Source organism: Prionailurus bengalensis, chromosome D2 (assembly GCF_016509475.1).
Source record: "Prionailurus bengalensis isolate Pbe53 chromosome D2, Fcat_Pben_1.1_paternal_pri, whole genome shotgun sequence".
In the NCBI taxonomy this organism is placed as follows: Eukaryota; Metazoa; Chordata; class Mammalia; order Carnivora; family Felidae; genus Prionailurus; species Prionailurus bengalensis.
This window is the reverse complement of record NC_057351.1, coordinates 33,528,388-33,549,132: the sequence shown is the minus strand read 5'-3', so window position 1 is coordinate 33,549,132 and position 20,745 is coordinate 33,528,388. Positions and strand designations below refer to the sequence as shown.

The following is a 20,745-nucleotide window of genomic DNA, read 5'->3' as shown; positions in this document are numbered from 1 at the left end:
CAAAAGTTTTTTAAAAGTTTTTGATGAAGTTCAATTTGTCTGTTTTTTCTTTTGTTTCCTGTGCCTTTGGTGTCATATCTAAGAAATCATTGCCAAGTCCAGAATCATGAAGCTATTGTGACATATTTTCTTCTCAAAGTGTTATAGTTGTTATAGTTTTAGACATTAATATTTAGGTCTTTGATCCATTTTGAATTAATTTTTATATATGGTGTTAAGTAAGGGTCCAAGTTCATTCTTTTGCATGGGGATGCAGATATCCAGTTTTCCTAGCACTGTTTGTTGAAAAGTGTGTCCCTTGCAGCCGCTCTGGAAAACAGTGTGGAGGTTCCTCAAAAATTAAAAAAAGAACTACCCTATGACCCAGCAATAGCACTGCTAGGAATTTATCCAAGGGATACAGGAGTGCTGATGCATAGGGGCACATGTACCCCAATGTTTATAGTAGCACTTTCAACAATAGCCAAATTATGGAAAGAGCCTAAATGTCCATCAACTGATGAATGGATAAATAAGATGTGGTTTATATATACAACGGAATACTACATGGCAATGAGAAAGAATGAAATCTGGCCATTTGCAGCCACGTGGATGGAACTGCAAGGTATTATGCTAAGTGAAATAAGTCAGTCAGAGAAAGTCAGATTCCATATGTTTTCACTCATAGGTGATCCTGAGAAACTTAATAGAAGTCAATGGGGGAGGGAGATGGGGGGAAAAAGTTACAGAGAGGGAGGGAGGCAAACCATAGGAGACTCTTGGATACTAAGAACAAACTGAGGGTTGTTGGAGGTGGGGGAGAGGGGAAAGTGGGTGATGGGCATTGAGGAGGGCACTTGTTGAGATGAGCACTGGGTGTTGTATGGAAACCAATTTGTCAATAAATTATATTTTTTTAAAAAACCTGTCCTTACCTATTGGATGGTCTCGGCCCCTTTGTCAAAAATCTTTAACCATAAATGTGAGGATTTATTTCTGAGCTCTCTATTCTATCCCATTGTTCTATATATTTGTCTTGATACCAGTACCACACAGATTATATAGTTTTGTAAGTTTTGAAATCAGGAAGTATGAGTCCTCCAGTTTTGTTCTTTTTCAAGTTTGTTTTAACTATTCAGGGTTCCTGGAGATTCCATGTAAATTTTAGGATGGGTTTTTCCATTACTGCAAAAATATCATTGGGATTTTGATAGAGATTATATTGAATCTGTAAATTTCTTTGGACAGTATTGACATCTTAATAATATTAAGTCTTTCAGTCTATGGACATTGGATGTGTTTCTATTTATTTATGTCACCTTTAATTGTTTCAACAGTATTTTGTAGTTTTCACTTATTATGAGATGCTTCTTTTTCATATTTGTACTTAAATTTATATTTGCCATCTCAAGACTATGACAAAAATGATGATAGATGAATCTTTAAAATGAACTGTAAAATGAATCTAGGTTTCCAAGTAATTGGATAAGCTTATGGTAACCAGAACATTGACACTAGGAAGGAATGAGTTGAAAATTTAATTTTTAAATCATTCCAATATTTATTCACCACATATTATAAGCCAGAACAGTGACTGTGCTAGACATTCAGAAATCAGTGGTAAACAAAAAATGACAGTTTATGCTTTCATAAAACTTATGGTATTTGTGGTTTTATGTGCATAAAAATATGACATACTGTGCAATAATCTTGGTCCTCCTAATGCTTCATGTGATAGAGGTTGGCCCGTGAGCCCCAGAACTTGGAACACTGGCTGGACTACGGTGCCTTCTGCCTCCTAACTGAGGACAACATCAAAGCACAGGAGTGTTTTCGGAGAGCCCTTTCCCTCAACCAGAATCATATCCACAGGTACGGGTGGAAGATAAGTGAAGAATGAGTAGGAGCAGATAAGCTTCTGTATGAAATTTTCTTGGTTCCATGACTGTGACACGGGACCATGTTGTTAATCACGTTGCTGGTCTCTTCTCAGCCTGTTGCTGTGTGGTGTCCTGGCTGTCTTGATGGAGAACTATGAGCAGGCAGAAATTTTCTTTGAGGATGCTACTTGCTTGGAACCAACAAATGTTGTAGCCTGGACTTTACTTGGTATGGTATTTTCCTGTGATATCAATGTGTTTTTTTCCATTATAAGATTCTCCCTTTCTCTTTTCATTCTCTAATAACTCATCATGTAGTTCTTAACCTTTGGTAAAAAAATTGGAAAGACAAGTGAAATGTTGCAATTCTTTAGTATATGGTGGTAGAAAACCAGTCACATTTATTTTAGCATTTTTCTTTCTTCAGGTTTGTACTATGAAATTCAAAACAATGATATTCGAATGGAAATGGCATTTCATGAAGCCTTCAAACAACTTCAGGCACGAATGCTTCAGGCACAAGTAGCGAAGCAGAGGGGCACTGGTACTGTAGAGTACATTGAAGAAGGAGGGAAAGTAGAATCCAGTTTAGGCCCTTGGGGAATCACTAATGGTTCTGCAACAGCAATGACGGTGGAAGCGGCAGCAGGTAGGACCAGGAAACGGAGATGATGAGTGGCTATTAGGAAAATTAGTGGCCTTATGAATAGGAGCTGGCAAATATTTGTTAAATGAGTTAGTAGATGGAGTTTTGAGTTGTCCCAGGTACACCAAGAAAGACTCTTTCTAAATATTTCCTCATTCATATGTTTGCAAGTGTGAAGTTTTCACTGTTGCTATTCAGGTTTTTGAATCTTAGAGAATTTACTTTCTCTGTGTATGCATAAAAAAGGTATCATCGTAGCAGAGTAAATTTCTTTCATTATCCCATCACTTTCTTTTCCAACACTCTCAATCCCTCTCTTGTGGTTCTTAAGTTTATTTATTTATTTACACACACACACACACACACACACACACACACACACACCCTTTTTTCCCTGTCCTTCATTGCCATTCTCCTTTCCTCCATTTTAGAGAATCAATCATTCTAATGTGTTTAATTTAATATGCGGGTTTTTGTTTATGTGTTTCTTGCATATGGTATTTTGTTTATATGTTGTTGCGCATTATTATTTTGTGTGCATGTATTTTTAACAGTTTGTCTGAGATGTAATGGACATTCATAAACTGCACATATTTAACACATACAATTTGATATGTTTGACATATGAACACACCCATGAAAACATCACCACAATCAAGGTAATGAACATATCCCAAATCTCCAAAACTCTCCTTGTGCCCATTTGAATCTCTTTCTCTTGTACCCATTTCCAAACAACCACCAAGCATCTCTCTGTCACCATCAGTGACTTTGCATGTCTAAAATTTTAGAATTCTAGGAAATTTCTAGAATTTTCTGATTTATTCTTTACCAACATATATATTATTTATCAACTTATACATGATTGGAATTGATTTTGACTTGAAAGTTTGACAGAACTCAACCATAAAACAACAAGAGCCTGGGTGGGTTTTTTTGTTTGTTTTTTGCAGGAGAAGGTGTCTACCCTTTCATTTTCTTAATATTTAATGTATTTGTGTTCTGTATTTCTTATTGTGTTATTCATGGTATTTTATACTTTCTAGGAATTCATCTATTTCATCTAGGTTTTTAAATTTTATTTAATTTTTTTATATTAATCAATTATTTTTTAATAGACTTATTTTTTAGAGGAGTTTTAGGTTCATAACAAAGTTGAAAGGAAGGGTTAGAGATTTTTCATATACTCCTTTCCCCTACCCATGTGTAGTCTCTCTTTTTATTAACATTCTTAATGACATTTGATGAGGAGTATCTTATCATATGCTTATGTGCCATTTGTATATCTTCTTTGGTGAGGTGCATATTAAGGTCTTTGGCCATTTTTTTTGTTTTTACTTTTTGATTTTAGAGAGAGAGAATGAGATCAGGGGAGAGGGGCAGAGGGAGAGCACAAGAGAGAGAATCTTAAGCAGGCTCCACATTCAGCATGGAGCCTGATGTGGGACTTGATCCCACGATCCTGGAATCATGACCTGAGCTGAAATCAAGAGTCGGGCACTCAACCTACTGAGCCACCTAGGCACCCCTTTGGCCAGTTTTAAATCAGGCTTTGTTTTCTTATTGTTGAGTTTTAAGAGTTCTTTGTATATTTTTAATTTAAAGTATAATTGATATATAACATTATTTAGTTTCAGGTATACAACATAACGATTCAATATTTGTATGTATTGCAAAATGATCACTACAGTAAGTTTACTCAGCATCCATCATCACACACAGTTACAATATTTTTTTCTTGTGATAAGAACTTTTAAGATCTACTCTCTCTCAACAACTTTCAAATATACAATAGAGTATTATTAACTATAGTCACCATGCTGTACATTACCTGACTTGTTTATTTTCTGACTGGAAGTTTGTACCCTTTGACTACCTTCACCCAATTCACCTACCTCTTATACCCTGTATCTAGTAACCACTAATCTATTTATGATTTCAAGGCTCTTTTTTGTGTTCTTATTTTTTTTATTTAATATTCTACATGTGAGATCATATTGGGTTTGTCTTTCTCTATATCATATCATACCTATATATAATATAGGATATTATAGCATAACAACATTATGCTAATATTATATAATAATATCCTCATGATGCATCCATGTTGTTACAAATGGCAATATTTCATTCTTTTTGATGGCTGAATAATATTCCATTGTATACCACATTTTCTTTGTCCATTCATCCATTGATGGATACCTAGGTGGCTTTCATGTCTTGACTACTATAAATAATTCTGCAATGAACATGAGAAGGTATATATATCTCTTCAAGTTCTTATTTTCATTCCTATGGATAAGCCAGAAGTGGAATTGTTGGATCATATGGGTATTTCTAGTTTTAATTTTTTGAGGAAACTCCATACTGTTTTCCATAGTGGATGCATCAATTTACATTCCAAACCACAGTGCACAAGGGTTCCCTTATCTTCATATCCTCACCAACACTCATTATTTCTTGTCTTTTTGATAATAGTCATTCTAGCACATGTGAGGTGATATCTCATTGTGGTTATGATTGGCATTTCCCTGATGATAAGTGATGTTGAGCATCTTATCATGTGTCTGTTGACCAGCTAATACGTCTTCTTTGGAGAAATGTCTTTTCAGATCCTCTGCTCATTTTTAAAATAAAATTGTTGTTTTCTTTGCTATTGAGTTGTAGGAATTCTTTATATTTTTTAAACATTAACGCCTTATCAGATGTATGATTTGCAAATATTTTCTCCCATTCAGTAGGTTGCCTTTTCATTTTTTTACAAGTTTTTATTTGTTGTACAGAAGCTTTTTAGTTTCATAGAGCCCCAGTTGTTGATTTTTACTTTTGTTGCCTAACAGTGTGTATCTTGATTATGGTAGTGGTTAAAAGAATCTATAAAATGGGATAAAAATGCTTAGAACTACATACACATACACACACATATACACACACACATACACACACAAATGTATATGAAAACTGGCAAAAATAGATGAGGTCTTTAGTGCACTAAAGAGTTTTGTACTAGTATCAATTTCCTGGTTTTGATATTATACCATACTATAGTTGTGTAACATGTCACCATTGAAGAGAGGCTGGTAAAGGTACATTGGAACTACATGCTCTGTATTTGCAACTTCCTTTGCATCTATAATTATTTCAAAATAAAGAGTTAAAAAATCCTTACAAGTAGCAATTGTGAGCACTTACGTGAAGTCTTAAAATATAAAGCTCCATGTAAAATGAAGACAACAACAAAAACTACCCAAAAAAGCTAATATTCAAAACTTATTACTTCTTTATTATTTTACTATCATCTACACTGTTGAAATTATTTATATCTAATTGTATTCATATGTAGAAATATTACATAATGGTATGCTATTGTGCATTTCTTCCTAACTCTTCATTCAATGATGTAACATTGGTTTCTTGAAATCAGCCATGATTAGGGAATTTATATCATAGAAATCAGCAAACACTACAAATCAGCCTTCTCACATAGCCAAAAGACTATTGTTGAACATTTACCAGCTCATGACTCGATATATAGGAAAATTTCAAGTATTTGTAATTTAAACAATACACTTCTAAATTTTTTTTATTTTTACATTTATTCATTTTCGAGAGACAGAGAACAAGTGGAGGAGGGACAGAGAGAGAGGGAGACACAGAATCTGAAGCAGACTCCAGGCTCCGAGCTATCAGCACAGAGTCCCATGAGGGGCTCCAACTCACAAACTGTGAAATCATGACCTAAACTGAAGTTGGACGCTCAACCGACTGGGCCACCCAGGTGCCCCTAAACAATACATTTCTAAATAACCCATATGTCAAAGAAGAAATCACAAAATAGTTCAAACTGAATGTAATGAATCACACAACAAACAAAAATTGGTAAGATGAACTAAATTAGTTCCCAGAGGGAAATGTATAGCTTTAAATACTTCTATTAAAAAAATAAGAGGTGTGCCTTGGTGGCTCAGTCGGTTAAGCAGACTTCAGCACAGGTTGTGATCTCCTGGTTCATGGGTTTGAGCCCTGCATCGGGCTCTGTGCTGACAGGTCAGAGCCTGGAACCTGCTTCAGATTCTGTGTCTCCCCCTGTCTCTGCCCCTCCCTGCTCGCTCTCTCTCTCTCTCTCTCTCTCTCTCTCAAAAGTAAATAAACATTAAAAAAATTTTGAAAAAGAAAAAGAAAAGACAGGGGAACCTGAGTGGCTTGGTTGGTTGAGTGTCTGACTCTTGATTTTGTCTCAGGTCATGATCTCACAGTTTATGAGTTTGAGCCCCACATCGGGCTCTACACTTGGGATTTTCTCTCTCTCCTCCCTCTCTCTTTCTCTTTCTCAAAATAAATAAATAAACTTAAAAAAAAAGAAGAGAAAAGACAAAACTTCAGGCTACCCCATTCCTTCCATAGATTCAGAAAATAGAAGAGGGAATACTTCCCACAGTTTAACCATAGTTATTACTGTGATATTCAAAGTTAGACAAACCCATCCCAAGAAATGTACACACCAGTAGCCTTCATGAACCTAGACACAAAAATTCTTAACAAATATTAGTCCATGAATTTCAGCAATATATATAAAAGGTAATATATCCAATTGAAGTAAGTTTGGTCTTACATTTGAAAATTGATGCAATTTACCACTAGAATAGTTAAAATTTTTAAAAATGATAATACTAAGCTATGGCAAGGATGTAGAATAGCTGGAACTCTCAAGCTTTTGGTGGGAATGCCAAATGCTAATAGCCACTTGGAAAAACTGGCAGTTTAAAAATAGTTACACATGTGCCAGCAATTTCACTCCTAGGTATTTACCCAAGAGAAATGGAAACATTGCAATTTGTACACAAATGTTCATAACAGATATATTTATAACAGGGAAAAACTGGAAACAATCCAACTGCTTATCAGTAGATGAATGGATAATAAATTTTTTCTTATGTGCACAATCAAAAACCACTCAACAATAAAAAGAAACAAATTACTGATACACACACATGGATGAATCTCAGAAACATTATGCTAAGTGAATAAGCCATATGCAAAAGAATAGATACTATATATTCCATTTAAATGAAATTCTAGAAAAGGGGAAACTAATCTGTATTGACAAAAAGCAGATTAATGGTTGCCTTTGGATGGGAGTTGAGGATTACCTTCAAAGAACACAAGGGAGCTTTCTGGGATAGAAATCTTTTTATCCTGATTGTGACAGTGAGTACATAAGTGTATACATTTGTTAAAATGCACTGAAGTATATACTCAAAAGGGAGCACTTTATTATATGTAAATTATACCTCAGAAAAGTTGTATATTAATATTTTTCACTAAGATCATAGCTTACTCCTCAATCATTAATCTGAGGTATTTAACCACTCTCTCCTTCCTGAAATACATGTTGGATTGCCTCCTACATCTCCCAACAGTTTGGGTTTCCTTTGTAAGCTTCTCTTTATTATTACACTCATTAGATGTACTCATTTCCCAATAATATAGTCATACTTTCTAAGAGCTCACCTGCACTCACAGTTTTCCTTTTACTACTGATGACTCTCAAATTTCTGTATTTAGCCCTGACATCCCTCCAGAACCTAGGAGCTGGGTTTCTCTGCTAGTAAACTTAACTCTTCATCTCTCAAATTGACTCTACATCACTCACTATATTAGGCACTCAAGTTCATGATCTGAGTCATCCCTGCATCCTCTTACTTTCTGTATTGAACTTCCGGCATCCTTCTATCAGATTAATTCTCAAGACCAGCTGGTTCTCTTTCAAAATGCTCCTTGCATCTTCCCTTTAAATTTACACGACTCTTTATTACCAAATACCAAGATTGTTGTAACAGCCTTATTACAAACCTCTTTGTCTCTGTCTGCATTTTTTTCTTCTTGCTATGTAGCACTGCTAGAGTAATCTTCATAAAATAATGCTTTCATCTAATAATTTTTCTGTTCAAAACTTTTCACTGTGTTCTCCTTTTGTCTACAGAAGAAAAATCCTAGCATTAAAATATCAGTACAGTCTAGCTCCAACCTGTCTTTCCCTTCATTTTATTTATGTAATCCTCAATACTCTTTAAAATAATTAGCTCACTAATGCATCTGACTCTTGATTTCAGCTCAGGTCATCTCATGGTTTGTGAGTTCGAGCCCTTCATTGGACTCCTTGCTGAGTGGAGCCTGCTTGGGACTCTCTCTCTGCCCCTCCTCCTCCCCTCTCAAAATAAACAAAATAAATAAATAAACTTTAAAAAAATTAGTTTTTGGGGCTCCTTGGTGGCTCAGTCAGCTGAGCGAGCGAGTTCAGCTCAGGTCATGATCTCGAGATTTGTGGGTTGAGCCCTGTGTTGGGCTCTGTGCTGACAGCTCAGAGCCTGGAGCCTACTTTGGATTCTGTGTCTCCTTCCTTCTCTGCCCCTCTCCCACTCATGCTCTGTTTCTCTCTCCTCCTCTCTCAAAAATAAACATTAAAAACTAGTTCACTACTTCCATGCTTTTGCCAATGGCATGCTCTCAGCCTTAAATGCCCCTCCCCCTCTACCTATCCAACTTCTACCTATTTTTCAAAGCCATATCTTTTAGAAGAAGGGTGACTTCTTCTAATTGGGAGTCAGTTGGTACTGATCATTTCCTGCCTGGCACTGCTTTTTTAAAAATTTGTCAAACATTTATTTATTTGAGAGGCAGCAAGACATGTTCTGGAGCTTCAACCAATTATTTAACTTCTCTGTGATTCACTTTCTTCAAAGGACCATAATGAATGTTGTGAAAAAAAATTAGATTATACAATAACGTTTTTAGTACAATTTTTAGTACAATTCCTGGCATACAGTCATGCTCAAATATAGCTACTTATGATGATGATGATGATGGTGATTTTTGAACACTGAGATAAAATGAGTAGAATTCCTGTCCTTCAAGAGTTTTAATTTAATCTAAAAATATATTAACTTTCTTGACATGCTAGGTTTAGCAAATAACTTTTATGATAGGTATTTGTTTGACATTTTCATGACTTAGGCTAGCAGGAGGGTTGGACTAGGGGTCCTAGTTATAGAAAGCTGTGCTATCAGTTTAGCTTGTACTCTTCAAATTATTCAGAAATATAAAAAGTTTGGGGCACCTGGCTGGCTTAGTCAGTGGAACATGGGACGCTAGATCTCAAGGTTGTAAGCTCGAGCCTTGTTGTATCTAGAGATTACTTAAAAATAAAATCTTTTTTTAAAAAAGAAATATTAAAGGCTGCAAAAGAAGTCTGTCCTTACAATATTTAGGTAATATGTTTTTTATGCTTTGAAAATAATTATATTTTATCTCCTGTAATAACCTTTTAATATCCAATGTAGGAAGGTGGGGTTTTTTTCTCATTCAAGTTTAATCTATTTAGGACCAAGAGATCCATCATACATTCTAGATGACTTTCTTGAAGAATCCTCCAAACTGCAGTCTGATTCACGAGAAAACATTTTGTCCCTACAATATCAAGATCCAACTATCAGCCAAAAACCATCCAATATACTTCTCAAAGACACACCAGCAAAGAAAGGTACTTAGGAATAAAGATTTCCACTTGAAAGAAGGGCGTAAACAAACTAGACAATGATGAAAACACTTATGATTACCAAAATGGTGATCTTAACTTGTGTGAAGTTGATTAGTCATATCACCTAAGTTCCTTCATATGAGGCTAAACTCTGATAATCCAAATTCAGTAATGTAGCTCTTTCCATAAGCAAGGTTTTATATTATCTCAGAGAAGTAGCTAACTACAGGCTTATGATTCTCTTTTTTCTTCAAGTTTATTTATTTTGAGAGAGAGAGAAAAAGAGAGAGAGAAGCAGAGAGAGAGGTAGAGAAGGAATTCCAAATAGGCTCCGCACTGAAAGTGTGGACATGGCACTCTGTGGAGCTCAAACCCACAAACCATGAAATCATGACATAAACTGAAATCAAGAGTCAGATACTTAACCAACTGAGCCACCCAGGTGCCCCCAAACTTAAGATTTTCAAACAACGATCATTTTTAGAATATCTACATCACATTCAGGATGATCTGCATACATTAAAAAACCATTTCATTGGTTGTGACTTGCATTTGGAACCACCAGTAGACTAACCTTGAGAACTTTTGAGATCTTTAGGGACCATTGCTATAGAGGAATCTATTGCTTTTCAGGTTATAACCTCTCTCATAGATTAGAATAATCTCCTTGCTACATTTGTATGTCTGAGCTTCCGACATTCTTTTCCTTTACGTCTAACCATCTATTCTTTTAATATAATAATTTCAGAAACATCAAAATGTCAAGATTCATCAACCTTTTTGCATCCCAGCCCTTATGGTGTTTCCCAAACTCCTGCCACCATCTTCATGGAGACCATACGCTTCTTGATGAAGGTCAATGCTGTGCAGGTCAGAATATTTGGAAAAGGGCAAGTAGATAGAAAGATTTTAGCGAAATGATTATTCAGTGGTACCTTTCCAAGCTTTAATATTATGATACAAAAATCAAATATGCTTTTGAGGGCACACTGTAGGCCCAATGGTGTGAATATCCAAATGTGAACCACTCTCATCATTCATGATGAAAATGCAAATTGAGATAGTATCAAATTGGCAAATAATATTACCCACTTTCAGTGAAGTAGCAGTGAAATATACCTCACTATACATCTGCTCCCTGAAGAATACCAGCAGAGCAAAATCAGGCTCTAAAGGCATATGTAGCCTAATATCACTTTATTATCGGAATTCATATTATGTGAGTGTTGGGGGTTAACAGGAAGCTAATTATACCCTCATTTCTCTCTAGGTTGTAAACAATTGGAAGCAGATACACAGTGCTATGTGAGGAATAAAAATATTAAAGTTATTACTTGTAAAACTGGGCTGCAGGGGCGCCTTGACTCTTGATTTCGGCTCAGGTCATGATCTCACAGTCATGGGATGGATCTCCACGTTGGGCTCCGTGCTGAGCATGGAGCCTGCTTAAGATGCTCTCTCTCCCTCTCCCTCTACCCCTGCCCCACGTGTGTGAATACAGTTTCTCTCTCTCAAAATAAATAAATAAAATCTTTTTAAAAAATGGGCTGGAGAAGCCACAAGAGATCCTAAGGGGGATCCTGTGAGACAAAGTACCAAAGACATCGCTACAAGCATAAAACATACAGACATCACAATGACTCTAAACCCATATCTTTCTATAATAACACTGAATGTAAATGGACTAAATGCGCCAACCAAAAGACATAGGGTATCAGAATGGATAAAAAAACAAGACCCATCTATTTGCTGTCTACAAGAGACTCATTTTAGACCTGAGGACACCTTTAGATTGAGAGTGAGGGGGTGGAGAACTATTTATCATGCTACTGGAAGCCAAAAGAAAGCTGGAGTAGCCATACTTATATCAGACAAACTAGACTTTAAATTAGAGGCTGTAACAAGAGATGAAGAAGGGCATTATATAATAATTACAGGGTCTATCCATCAGGAAGAGCTAACAGTTATAAATGTCTATGTGCCGAATACGGGAGCCCCCAAATATATATAACAATTACTCACAAACATAAGCAACCTTATTGATAAGAATGTGGTAATTGCAGGGGACTTTAACACCCCACTTACAGAAATGGATAGATCATCTAGACACACGGTCAATAAAGAAACAAGGGCCCTGAATGATACATTGGATCAGATGGACTTGACAGATATATTTAGAACTCTGCATCCCAAAGCAACAGAATATACTTTCTTCTCGAGTGCACATGGAACATTCTCCAAGATAGATCATATACTGGGTCACAAAACAGCCCTTCATAAGTATACAAGAATTGAAATCATACCATGCATACTTTCAGACCACAATGCTATGAAGCTTGAAATCAACCACAGGAAAAAGTCTGGAAAACCTCCAAAAGCATGGAGGTTAAAGAACACCCTACTAAAGAATGAGTGGGTCGACCAGGCAATTAGAGAAGAAATTAAAAAATATATGGAAACAAACGAAAATGAAAATACAACAATCCAAATGCTTTGGGATGCAGCGAAGGCAGTCCTGAGAGGAAAATACCTTACAATCCAGGCCTATCTCAAGAAACAAGAAAAATCCCAAATACAAAATCTAACAGCACACCTAAAGGAAATAGAAGCAGAACAGCAAAGGCAGCCTAAACCCAGCAGAAGAAGATAAATAATAAAGATCAGAGCAGAAATAAACAATATAGAATCTAAAAAAACTGTAGAGCAGATCAACGAAACCAAGAGTTGGTTTTTTGAAAAAATAAACAAAACTGACAAACCTCTAGCCAGGCTTCTCAAAAAGAAAAGGGAGATGACCCAAATAGATAAAATCATGAATGAAAATGGAATTATTACAACCAATCCCTCAGAAATACAAACAATTATCAGGGAATACTATGAAAAATTATGTGCCAACAAATTGGACAACCTGGAAGAAATGGATAAATTCCTAAACACCCACACTCTTCCAAAACTCAATCAGGAGGAAATAGAAAGCTTGAATAGACCCATAACCAGCGAAGAAATTGAATCGGTTATCAAAAATCTCCCAACAAATACAGAGTCGAGTACCAGATGGCTTCCCAGGGAAGTTCTACCAGACGTTTAAAGCAGAGATAATACCTATCCTTCTCAAGCTATTCCAAGGAATAAAAAGGGAAGGAAAACTTCCAGACTCATTCTATGAAGCCAGTATTACTTTGATTCCCAAACCACACAGAGACCCAGTAACAAAAGAGAACTACAGGCCAATATCCCTGATGAATATGAATGCAAAAATTCTCAATAAGATACTAGCAAATCGAATTCAACAGCATATAAACAGAATTATTCACCATGATCAAGTGGGATTCATTCCTGGGATGCAGGGCTGGTTCAACATTCGCAAATCAATCAATGTGATACATCACATTAATAAAAGAAAAGAGAAGAACCATATGATCCTGTCAATCGATGCAGAAAAGGCCTTTGACAAAATTCAGCATCCTTTCTTAATAAAAACCCTTGAGAAAGTCGGGATAGAAGGAACATACTTAAAGATCATAAATGCCATTTATGAAAAGCCCACAGCTAACATCATCCTCAATGGGGAAAAACTGAGAGCTTTTTCCCTGAGATCAGGAACACGACAGGGATGCTCACTCTCACCGCTGTTGTTTAACATAGTGTTGGAAGTTCTAGCATCAGCAATCAGACAACAAAGGGAAATCAAAGGCATCAAAATTGGCAAAGATGAAGTCAAGCTTTCACTTTTTGCAGATGACATGATACTATACATGGAAAATCCGATAGACTCCACCAAAAGTCTGCTAGAACTGATACATGAATTTAGCAAAGTTGCAGGATACAAAATCAATGTACAGAAATCAGTTGCATTCTTATACACTAACAATGAAGCAACAGAAAGATAAATAAACTGATCCCATTCACAATTGCACCAAGAAGCATAAAATACCTAGGAATAAATCTAACCAAAGATGTACAAGATCTGTATGCTGAAAACTATAGAAAGCTTATGAAGGTAATTGAAGAAGATATAAAGAAATGGAAAGACATTCCCTGCTCATGGATTGGAAGAATAAATATTGTCAAAATGTCAATACTACCCAAAGCTATCTATACATTCAATGCAATCCCAATCAAAATTGCACCAGCATTCTTCTCGAAACTAGAACAAGCAATCCTAAAATTCATATGGAACCACAAAAGGCCCCAGATAGCCAAAGTAATTTTGAAGAAGAAGACCAAAGCAGGAGGCATCACAATCCCAGACTTTAGCCTCTACTACAAAGGTGTCATCATCAAGACAGCATGGTATTGGCACAAAAACAGACACATAGACCAATGGAATAGAATAGAAACCCCAGAACTAGACCCACAAAAGTATGGCCAACTAATTTTTGACAAAGCAGGAAAGAACATCCAATGGAAAAAAGACAGTCTCTTTAACAAATGGTGCTGGGAGAACTGGACCGCAACATGCAGAAGGTTGAAACTAGACCACTTTCTCACACCATTCACAAAAATAAACTCAACATGGATAAAGGACCTGAATGTGAGACAGGAAACCATCAAAACCCTAGAGGAGAAAGCAGGAAAAGACCTCTCTGACCTCAGCCGTAGCAATCTCTTACTCAACACATCCCCAAAGGCAACGGAATTAAAAGCAACAATGAATTACTGGGACCTTATGAAGATAAAAAGATTCTGCACAGCAAAGGAAACAACCAACAAAACTAAAAGGCAACCAACGGAATGGGAAAAGATATTTGCAATGACATATCAGACAAAGGGCTAGTATCCAAAATCTATAAAGAGCTCACCAAACTCCACACCCAAAAAACAAATAACCCAGTGAAGAAATGGGCAGAAAACATGAATAGACACTTCTCTAAAGAAGACATCCAGATGGCCAACAGGCACATGAAAAGATGCTCAACATCGCTCCTTATCAGGGAAATACAAATCAAAACCACACTCAGATATCACCTCACGCCAGTCAGAGTGGCCAAAATGAACAAATCAGGAGACTATAGATGCTGGAGACGATGTGGAGAAACGGGAACCCTCTTGCACTGTTGGTGGGAATGCAAACTGGTGCAGCCACTCTGGAAAACAGTGTGGAGGTTCCTCAGAAAATTAAAAATAGACCTACCCTATGACCCAGCAATAGCACTGCTAGGAATTTACCCAAGGGATACAGGAGTACTGATGCATAGGGGCACTTGTACCCCAATGTTCATAGCAGCACTCTCAACAATAGCCAAATTATGGAAAGAGCCTAAATGTCCATCAACTGATGAATGGATAAAGAAATTGTGGTTGCTAAGTGAAATAAGCCATACAGAGAAAGACAGATACCATATGTTTTCACTCTTATGTGGATCCTGAGAAACTTGACAGAAACCCATGGGGGAGGGGAAGGAAAAAAAAAAGAGGTTAGAGTGGGAGAGAGCCAAAGCATGAGAGACTCTTAAAAACTGAGAACAAACTGAGGGTTGATGGGGGGTGGGGGAGGGTGGGTGATGGGTATTGAGGAGGGCACCTTTTGGGATGAGCACTGGGTGTTGTATGGAAACCATTTTGACAATAAATTTCATATATTGAAAAAAAAATGGGCTAGAGATGTGACTGGTCTCAGATTTGACTTACCTGACAGGTAGAATTACTGGAGAATTACCCCCTTCTCCCAGAGAAGAACATTCTGTGAGGTCTTCCTACCACATGGGAAACAAGAAATATATCCATGAAGCAAGGAGTCAGAAAGATCCGGGAGCCAGGAGAGTGGCTCTGATCCTGCAGAGTGCATGTTCCACTTGAGGATGAGCAAGCTCAAGAAAGGGAAAGAATTATGACCTGGCTTGGAGTGGGCCACGTCAAACAAGAAGTTTTAACACATTAACCTTCCCTAGTAGAGAAACAGACTTTCTGTCTCTCGAATTAAATAAGTCACTATCACCCCATGGCAAAGAGCCAGAAATGCAGGTAGAGGGAACAGCTACAGAGCCTCCTCCCACTATTTTCCTAAGAAGGTATAAGTGTTAGTGGAAGTTTCTATATTATAGGCTAAGATGAGAACAGAGGGAGAAGAAAAGAAGGGTTTCCCCTCTGCTGAGCAGGTACATCTGACTTTGTCAAATTTGCAAGCTTCGTATAGTATTAAAAACAAAGGAAAGCCCAAAGTATAAAACTGGCAAACATAAATGAGAGTTTGTCAGAAACAGACATTTACTTTTCCAAGATCCCAAGTCTAGAACTTTCGAAGAGGGGTTTTGCTTTACCATAAGTTTCCTTAGTAATTACAGCTGCCTGAAAATGTTACCTCATGTATAAATGAAGTGATTGATGAAGTGCTTTTGTCTGCAACATAACAAATACAGGCTAAAACTTATACAGTACAATGACCAGCAAGACCAGAATGTCAATATTTTGTGACTATGTGAGTAGCTGGTAATGGAACCATGATGTGCTGAATCTTTATAATTCACCTCTAATTTTTGAAGTTGATAATCATTTCATTCTATAATATGTTTCTTATTAGTTGTTTTCAGGGACATAATATTCAGCTGCAAGAGCTATGGAACTGAACAATGCAGCCATTTACATATTCCTTATAATCTGATTTTTCCTTGTAGTATGTGCACAGAGTGCTTGCACATGAGCTGTTATGCCCTCAAGGAGGCCCCAGCTGTGAGTATTACTTGGTGCTGGCCCAGACACACCTTCTCAAGAAGGACTTTGCCAAGGCAGAGGAATACCTTCAACAAGCATCCCAGATTGACTACCTGGTAATAGCTTTTGCTAGAATCTCTTGAGTTTAGTTTAGAAGAGGGGCAAGCAGACTTTCTTAGAGGTGGTGATGCTAAGTCATTGGTAGATTTCTAGTTACCAGAGTTAGAGGTCATCAACTATCAGTAAACTCATGTATTTCCTTCCATTGTTTTTCTCAAGCAGTTATGAGTTTTGCAAAAGGCAGAGAAAAGGGTAAGGATAGCTCTTTAGCAGATAGTTGATCTATTTCAAGTCTTCTGGACTTCTTCTGTTTTCTCATTGTGAACATTGTCTTGGTTATATTTGAATGTTTTTCTTAATATTTACCCCAAAGACAAAATGGTTTTGAAGAATGCAAGAAAGAAATGAGAGGGCAGACCTAGAAAAATATCTCCCAGTGCAACTGAATGGCCCTCTTTCTAATTGAATGCTATTAGGAAAAGGAAAAAAGGACTTAATCTAATTTTAAATGTTAAACAAAGATCATTAATGTATTTATAAATACCACCTCATCCCAGGTACCACTTGTTCTTTACTTTCTCAGAACCCTAATGTCTGGGGCATGAAGGGCCATCTCTATTTTCTAAGTGGAAATCATGCTGAGGCCAAGGCATGTTATGAGCGAACCATTAGTTTTGTAGTGGATGCTTCTGAGATGCACTTCATCTTCCTGCGACTGGGACACATCTATCTGGAAGAGAAAGAGGTGAGGGATACAGGATGGGGAGTAACCGTGTAAATAAATCAGGTTATGGTCTGAGACCTGACTACAGTTCAAGCATTAGCATTCATCTGTGTGGACTACACATACTCATATAATAATGATACTTTTACATCCAAAAGTAAAGTGACTTGACCAACATTAGATAAACTAGTATTAATAGAATCAGGATTCAAACCCAGGCAGTCTAATACTACAGTCTGTGGTTTTAACCACTATGATACTAAAAAGCTGTATCATAAATGTATACATTTATACAATAAACGTTATTGTAGTTACTATTTAAGCAAACTTCCTTTTATTAGCAGTAGTAAAAACATTCTTAGCTTGACTTTATTAATGGAAAATATCAAAAGACCTTCTCCAAACTTCTTCCTCAGCACAGAGGTTTATAGTTTATTTGACTGAGGGTAGCTAGCCCCATTCCACAGGACACTCTGACCTGACTCTTTAGTAATTACTGTCCATATTTTAAGAACCACCCCAAGACCTTCTAAAAGAAACTTTCTGTTATGGAAAATTTCAAATACATATAAAATAGAATAGTAGAATGAACCAACATGGGCTAACCATCCCATGTTAACAATTATCAGTATTTTGCCAAAGTCCTTTTGATTCTGTTTTTGTTTTGACTTCATTCCATTTCTCCCTCCAGAACACCCAATTTTCTTTCTATATAAAATAAAACAAGAGCAACAAGAAATTACAATGCATTATAATGTAAGTATGATGGCTCACATAGGCTTGAGAGAGAAAAATCACTATCCCATTGCAGTGTACTTCCCTGAAAGAAACTTTGCTTTCTGACATCATTGCAAGCTGCATCTGAATAGAGCTTCTGACTTATGTAGTCAAGGCAAGCAATTTCCCTAGGCAAGCAATTCTTAGGCTATTTGCTGAGGCTTACCTATAGTTGCATCTCTCACATTGGAGATACAAGACAAGAAGTAATCTACTTCTTTTGAAAAAATTTTTTTAGTTTTTCTTAATGTTTCCTGTATCACTCAGTGCTAAAAAGAGATAAGCTAGCAAACCATGAAGAAACATAAAGGAAGCTTAAATAGATATTACTAAGTGAAAGAAGCCAATCTGAGAAGGGTACATATTGTATGATTCCAACTGTATGACATTCTGGAAAAGACAAAACTATGGAGATAGTAAAGAAATCAGTGATTGGGTTGGGGAAGGGAAGTGATGAATAGATGGAGCACAGAGGATTTTTAGGACAGTGAAAATACTCTAATAATGGATACATGTCATTATACATTTGTCCAAACCTATGGAATGTATAACATCAAATGCAAACCTTAAGGTAAACCATGGGCTTTAGGTGATGAAGATGTATTAGCATAGTTTCATCAGTTGTAACAAAGGTACCACTCTGATGGGGCATGTTGATAATGGGAGAGGCTATGCATATGGAGCAGCAGGATGTATATGAGAAATCTCTGTACCTTCCTCTCAATTTTGCTGTGAACCTAAAACTGCTCTAAACAAACAAACAAAAAAAACAATTTAAGGGTTCCTTTAACTTAGATTGGTCTTTGGTACAACTACAGATGCCCCATGACTAACTTAGCAATACAACATTTGAAACTTCCAGAAGAACAGTAGCTTAGGGGCGCTTTCTTTCTACAGTATGAAAAGGCAAAGAAAACCTACCTGCAAGCCTGTAAGAGATCACCTTCGTGCCTTACCTGGCTAGGACTGGGAATCGCCTGTTATCGGGTAAGAGGGTGAAGGCTCAAGACTGTGAATACAGCTGACCTTGATTCCTTGGTCTTCTAAGCACCCTGGACGTTTGTAATGATGGTGGGAAGATTTACTTTTCAAAGGTGTTCAGTAAACTAAACAATCTGTACTATAAGAAAAAAATTCTTTAAAAACTCGCACAAAAACCGGAACCAGGAAGTTATATAATAAAAAATTTCATGTTATTTTGTACAGAAACTCTTAATTTTATGATGTTATCTGTAAGGGGAAAGTGATATGATAAATGAAGAATCTACTCAATTAAATTAAAGAAATTGATTGATTCTTATTAAGCTCTATGGCCCTTCTGTATTCAGGAGGAGATGCTACAGCTTCTGGTAGATTTTTTACTCCACGACCCCTAAAAACTCTCCAGTCACCCTTTCCTTTTTTTTCTTACAATCTTTGAAAGAGGCATGCATCCTGCTATTCATGTCTAATTTCTTCAATGTATTCTTGAGTCTAACCCTCTCATTTTCTCCTAATAACTTACTCTCTTATTTTTTTTCTATTTTATCCTTCCCTTCTCAACTCTTTCCCCATACTTTCCCCCTTCTTATTTAACCACAGTGATAACAACCAAATGAATTGTCTGTGTTTCCTGTCTCCTCTTCCTTATTGCTGTTTTTTTAAGCATAAAGGTAACATATATTCATTATGGAACATTTAGAAGATACAAAATGTGAAGAAAACAAAAGCATCCGTAATCCAACCATTCAGTGATAAGCACTGTCAACATTTGAATGCATTTTACTGCAGTCTTTTTTATACATATATGAAAGTAATTTTAATGTATAAAATTGTAAATAATATATTTACTGCTTTGTAATATTTTTTTTCTACTTAAACAGTATAGCATTGATATCTTCTCACATCACCAAAGAGTCTATAACACGATTTCTGATGACTTCTTGGTGTCCCCTTGTTTGGATGCATAAATGAAGTGACCATGTAATTTGTCTTACTGACCAGAAACTAAAGAAAACACCTTGGATTAAGCCATGCCACTAAGATGTTTAAGTAATCCCTACTCCCTACTAGCGTTTTAGTCATACTATACCTATGTGTGGACATACCGTAGTTTATCTGATCACTCGTTATTGGACATGTTAGTTTCTACAATTATACTATTATAAATGAAGCTGAGATAAACGTTCTTGGACATAAATCTCTATGCTTAATTCTGATTATTTCCTTAAGATCCATCCTTAAAGAATGTAGAAGATTTTAAAAGTCTTTAAATTACAGTATCAATGTGCCCCTAGAAAGATTTATACTCTGCCAGAAGGTATGAGAGTACATTTCACTGTTACCTCATTGAAAGTGGGTAATATCATTTGCCAGTTTGATAGGTATCTTAATTTGCATTTTCATCATGAATGAGGTTGAAATCATGTGATGTGTGTATTTCTTTACTTGTGAATTATCTGTTCATATCCCAGGTCCCATTTACGTTTCACTTCATTGCAATTAGGCTTAC

The 20,745-nt window shown here is 36.4% G+C and overlaps 1 protein-coding gene across 3 annotated transcripts in view; it reads left to right on the top strand.

Moving 5' to 3' along the window:
• CFAP70 (cilia and flagella associated protein 70) overlaps nucleotides 1-20,745 on the top strand; it is a 100,556-nt gene that overhangs the window by 62,183 nt on the left and 17,628 nt on the right. For 2 of the 3 annotated variants that reach the window (XM_043598029.1, XM_043598028.1), the window contains exons 18-25: nucleotides 1,718-1,851; nucleotides 1,973-2,088; nucleotides 2,287-2,508; nucleotides 9,887-10,045; nucleotides 10,791-10,912; nucleotides 16,657-16,809; nucleotides 17,337-17,498; nucleotides 19,152-19,241. In XM_043598029.1, the coding sequence (XP_043453964.1) occupies nucleotides 1,718-1,851; nucleotides 1,973-2,088; nucleotides 2,287-2,508; nucleotides 9,887-10,045; nucleotides 10,791-10,912; nucleotides 16,657-16,809; nucleotides 17,337-17,498; nucleotides 19,152-19,241 (1,158 nt within the window). The remainder of the gene's footprint in view (nucleotides 1-1,717; nucleotides 1,852-1,972; nucleotides 2,089-2,286; nucleotides 2,509-9,886; nucleotides 10,046-10,790; nucleotides 10,913-16,656; nucleotides 16,810-17,336; nucleotides 17,499-19,151; nucleotides 19,242-20,745) is intronic. The other variant, XM_043598030.1, reaches the window with a different exon arrangement.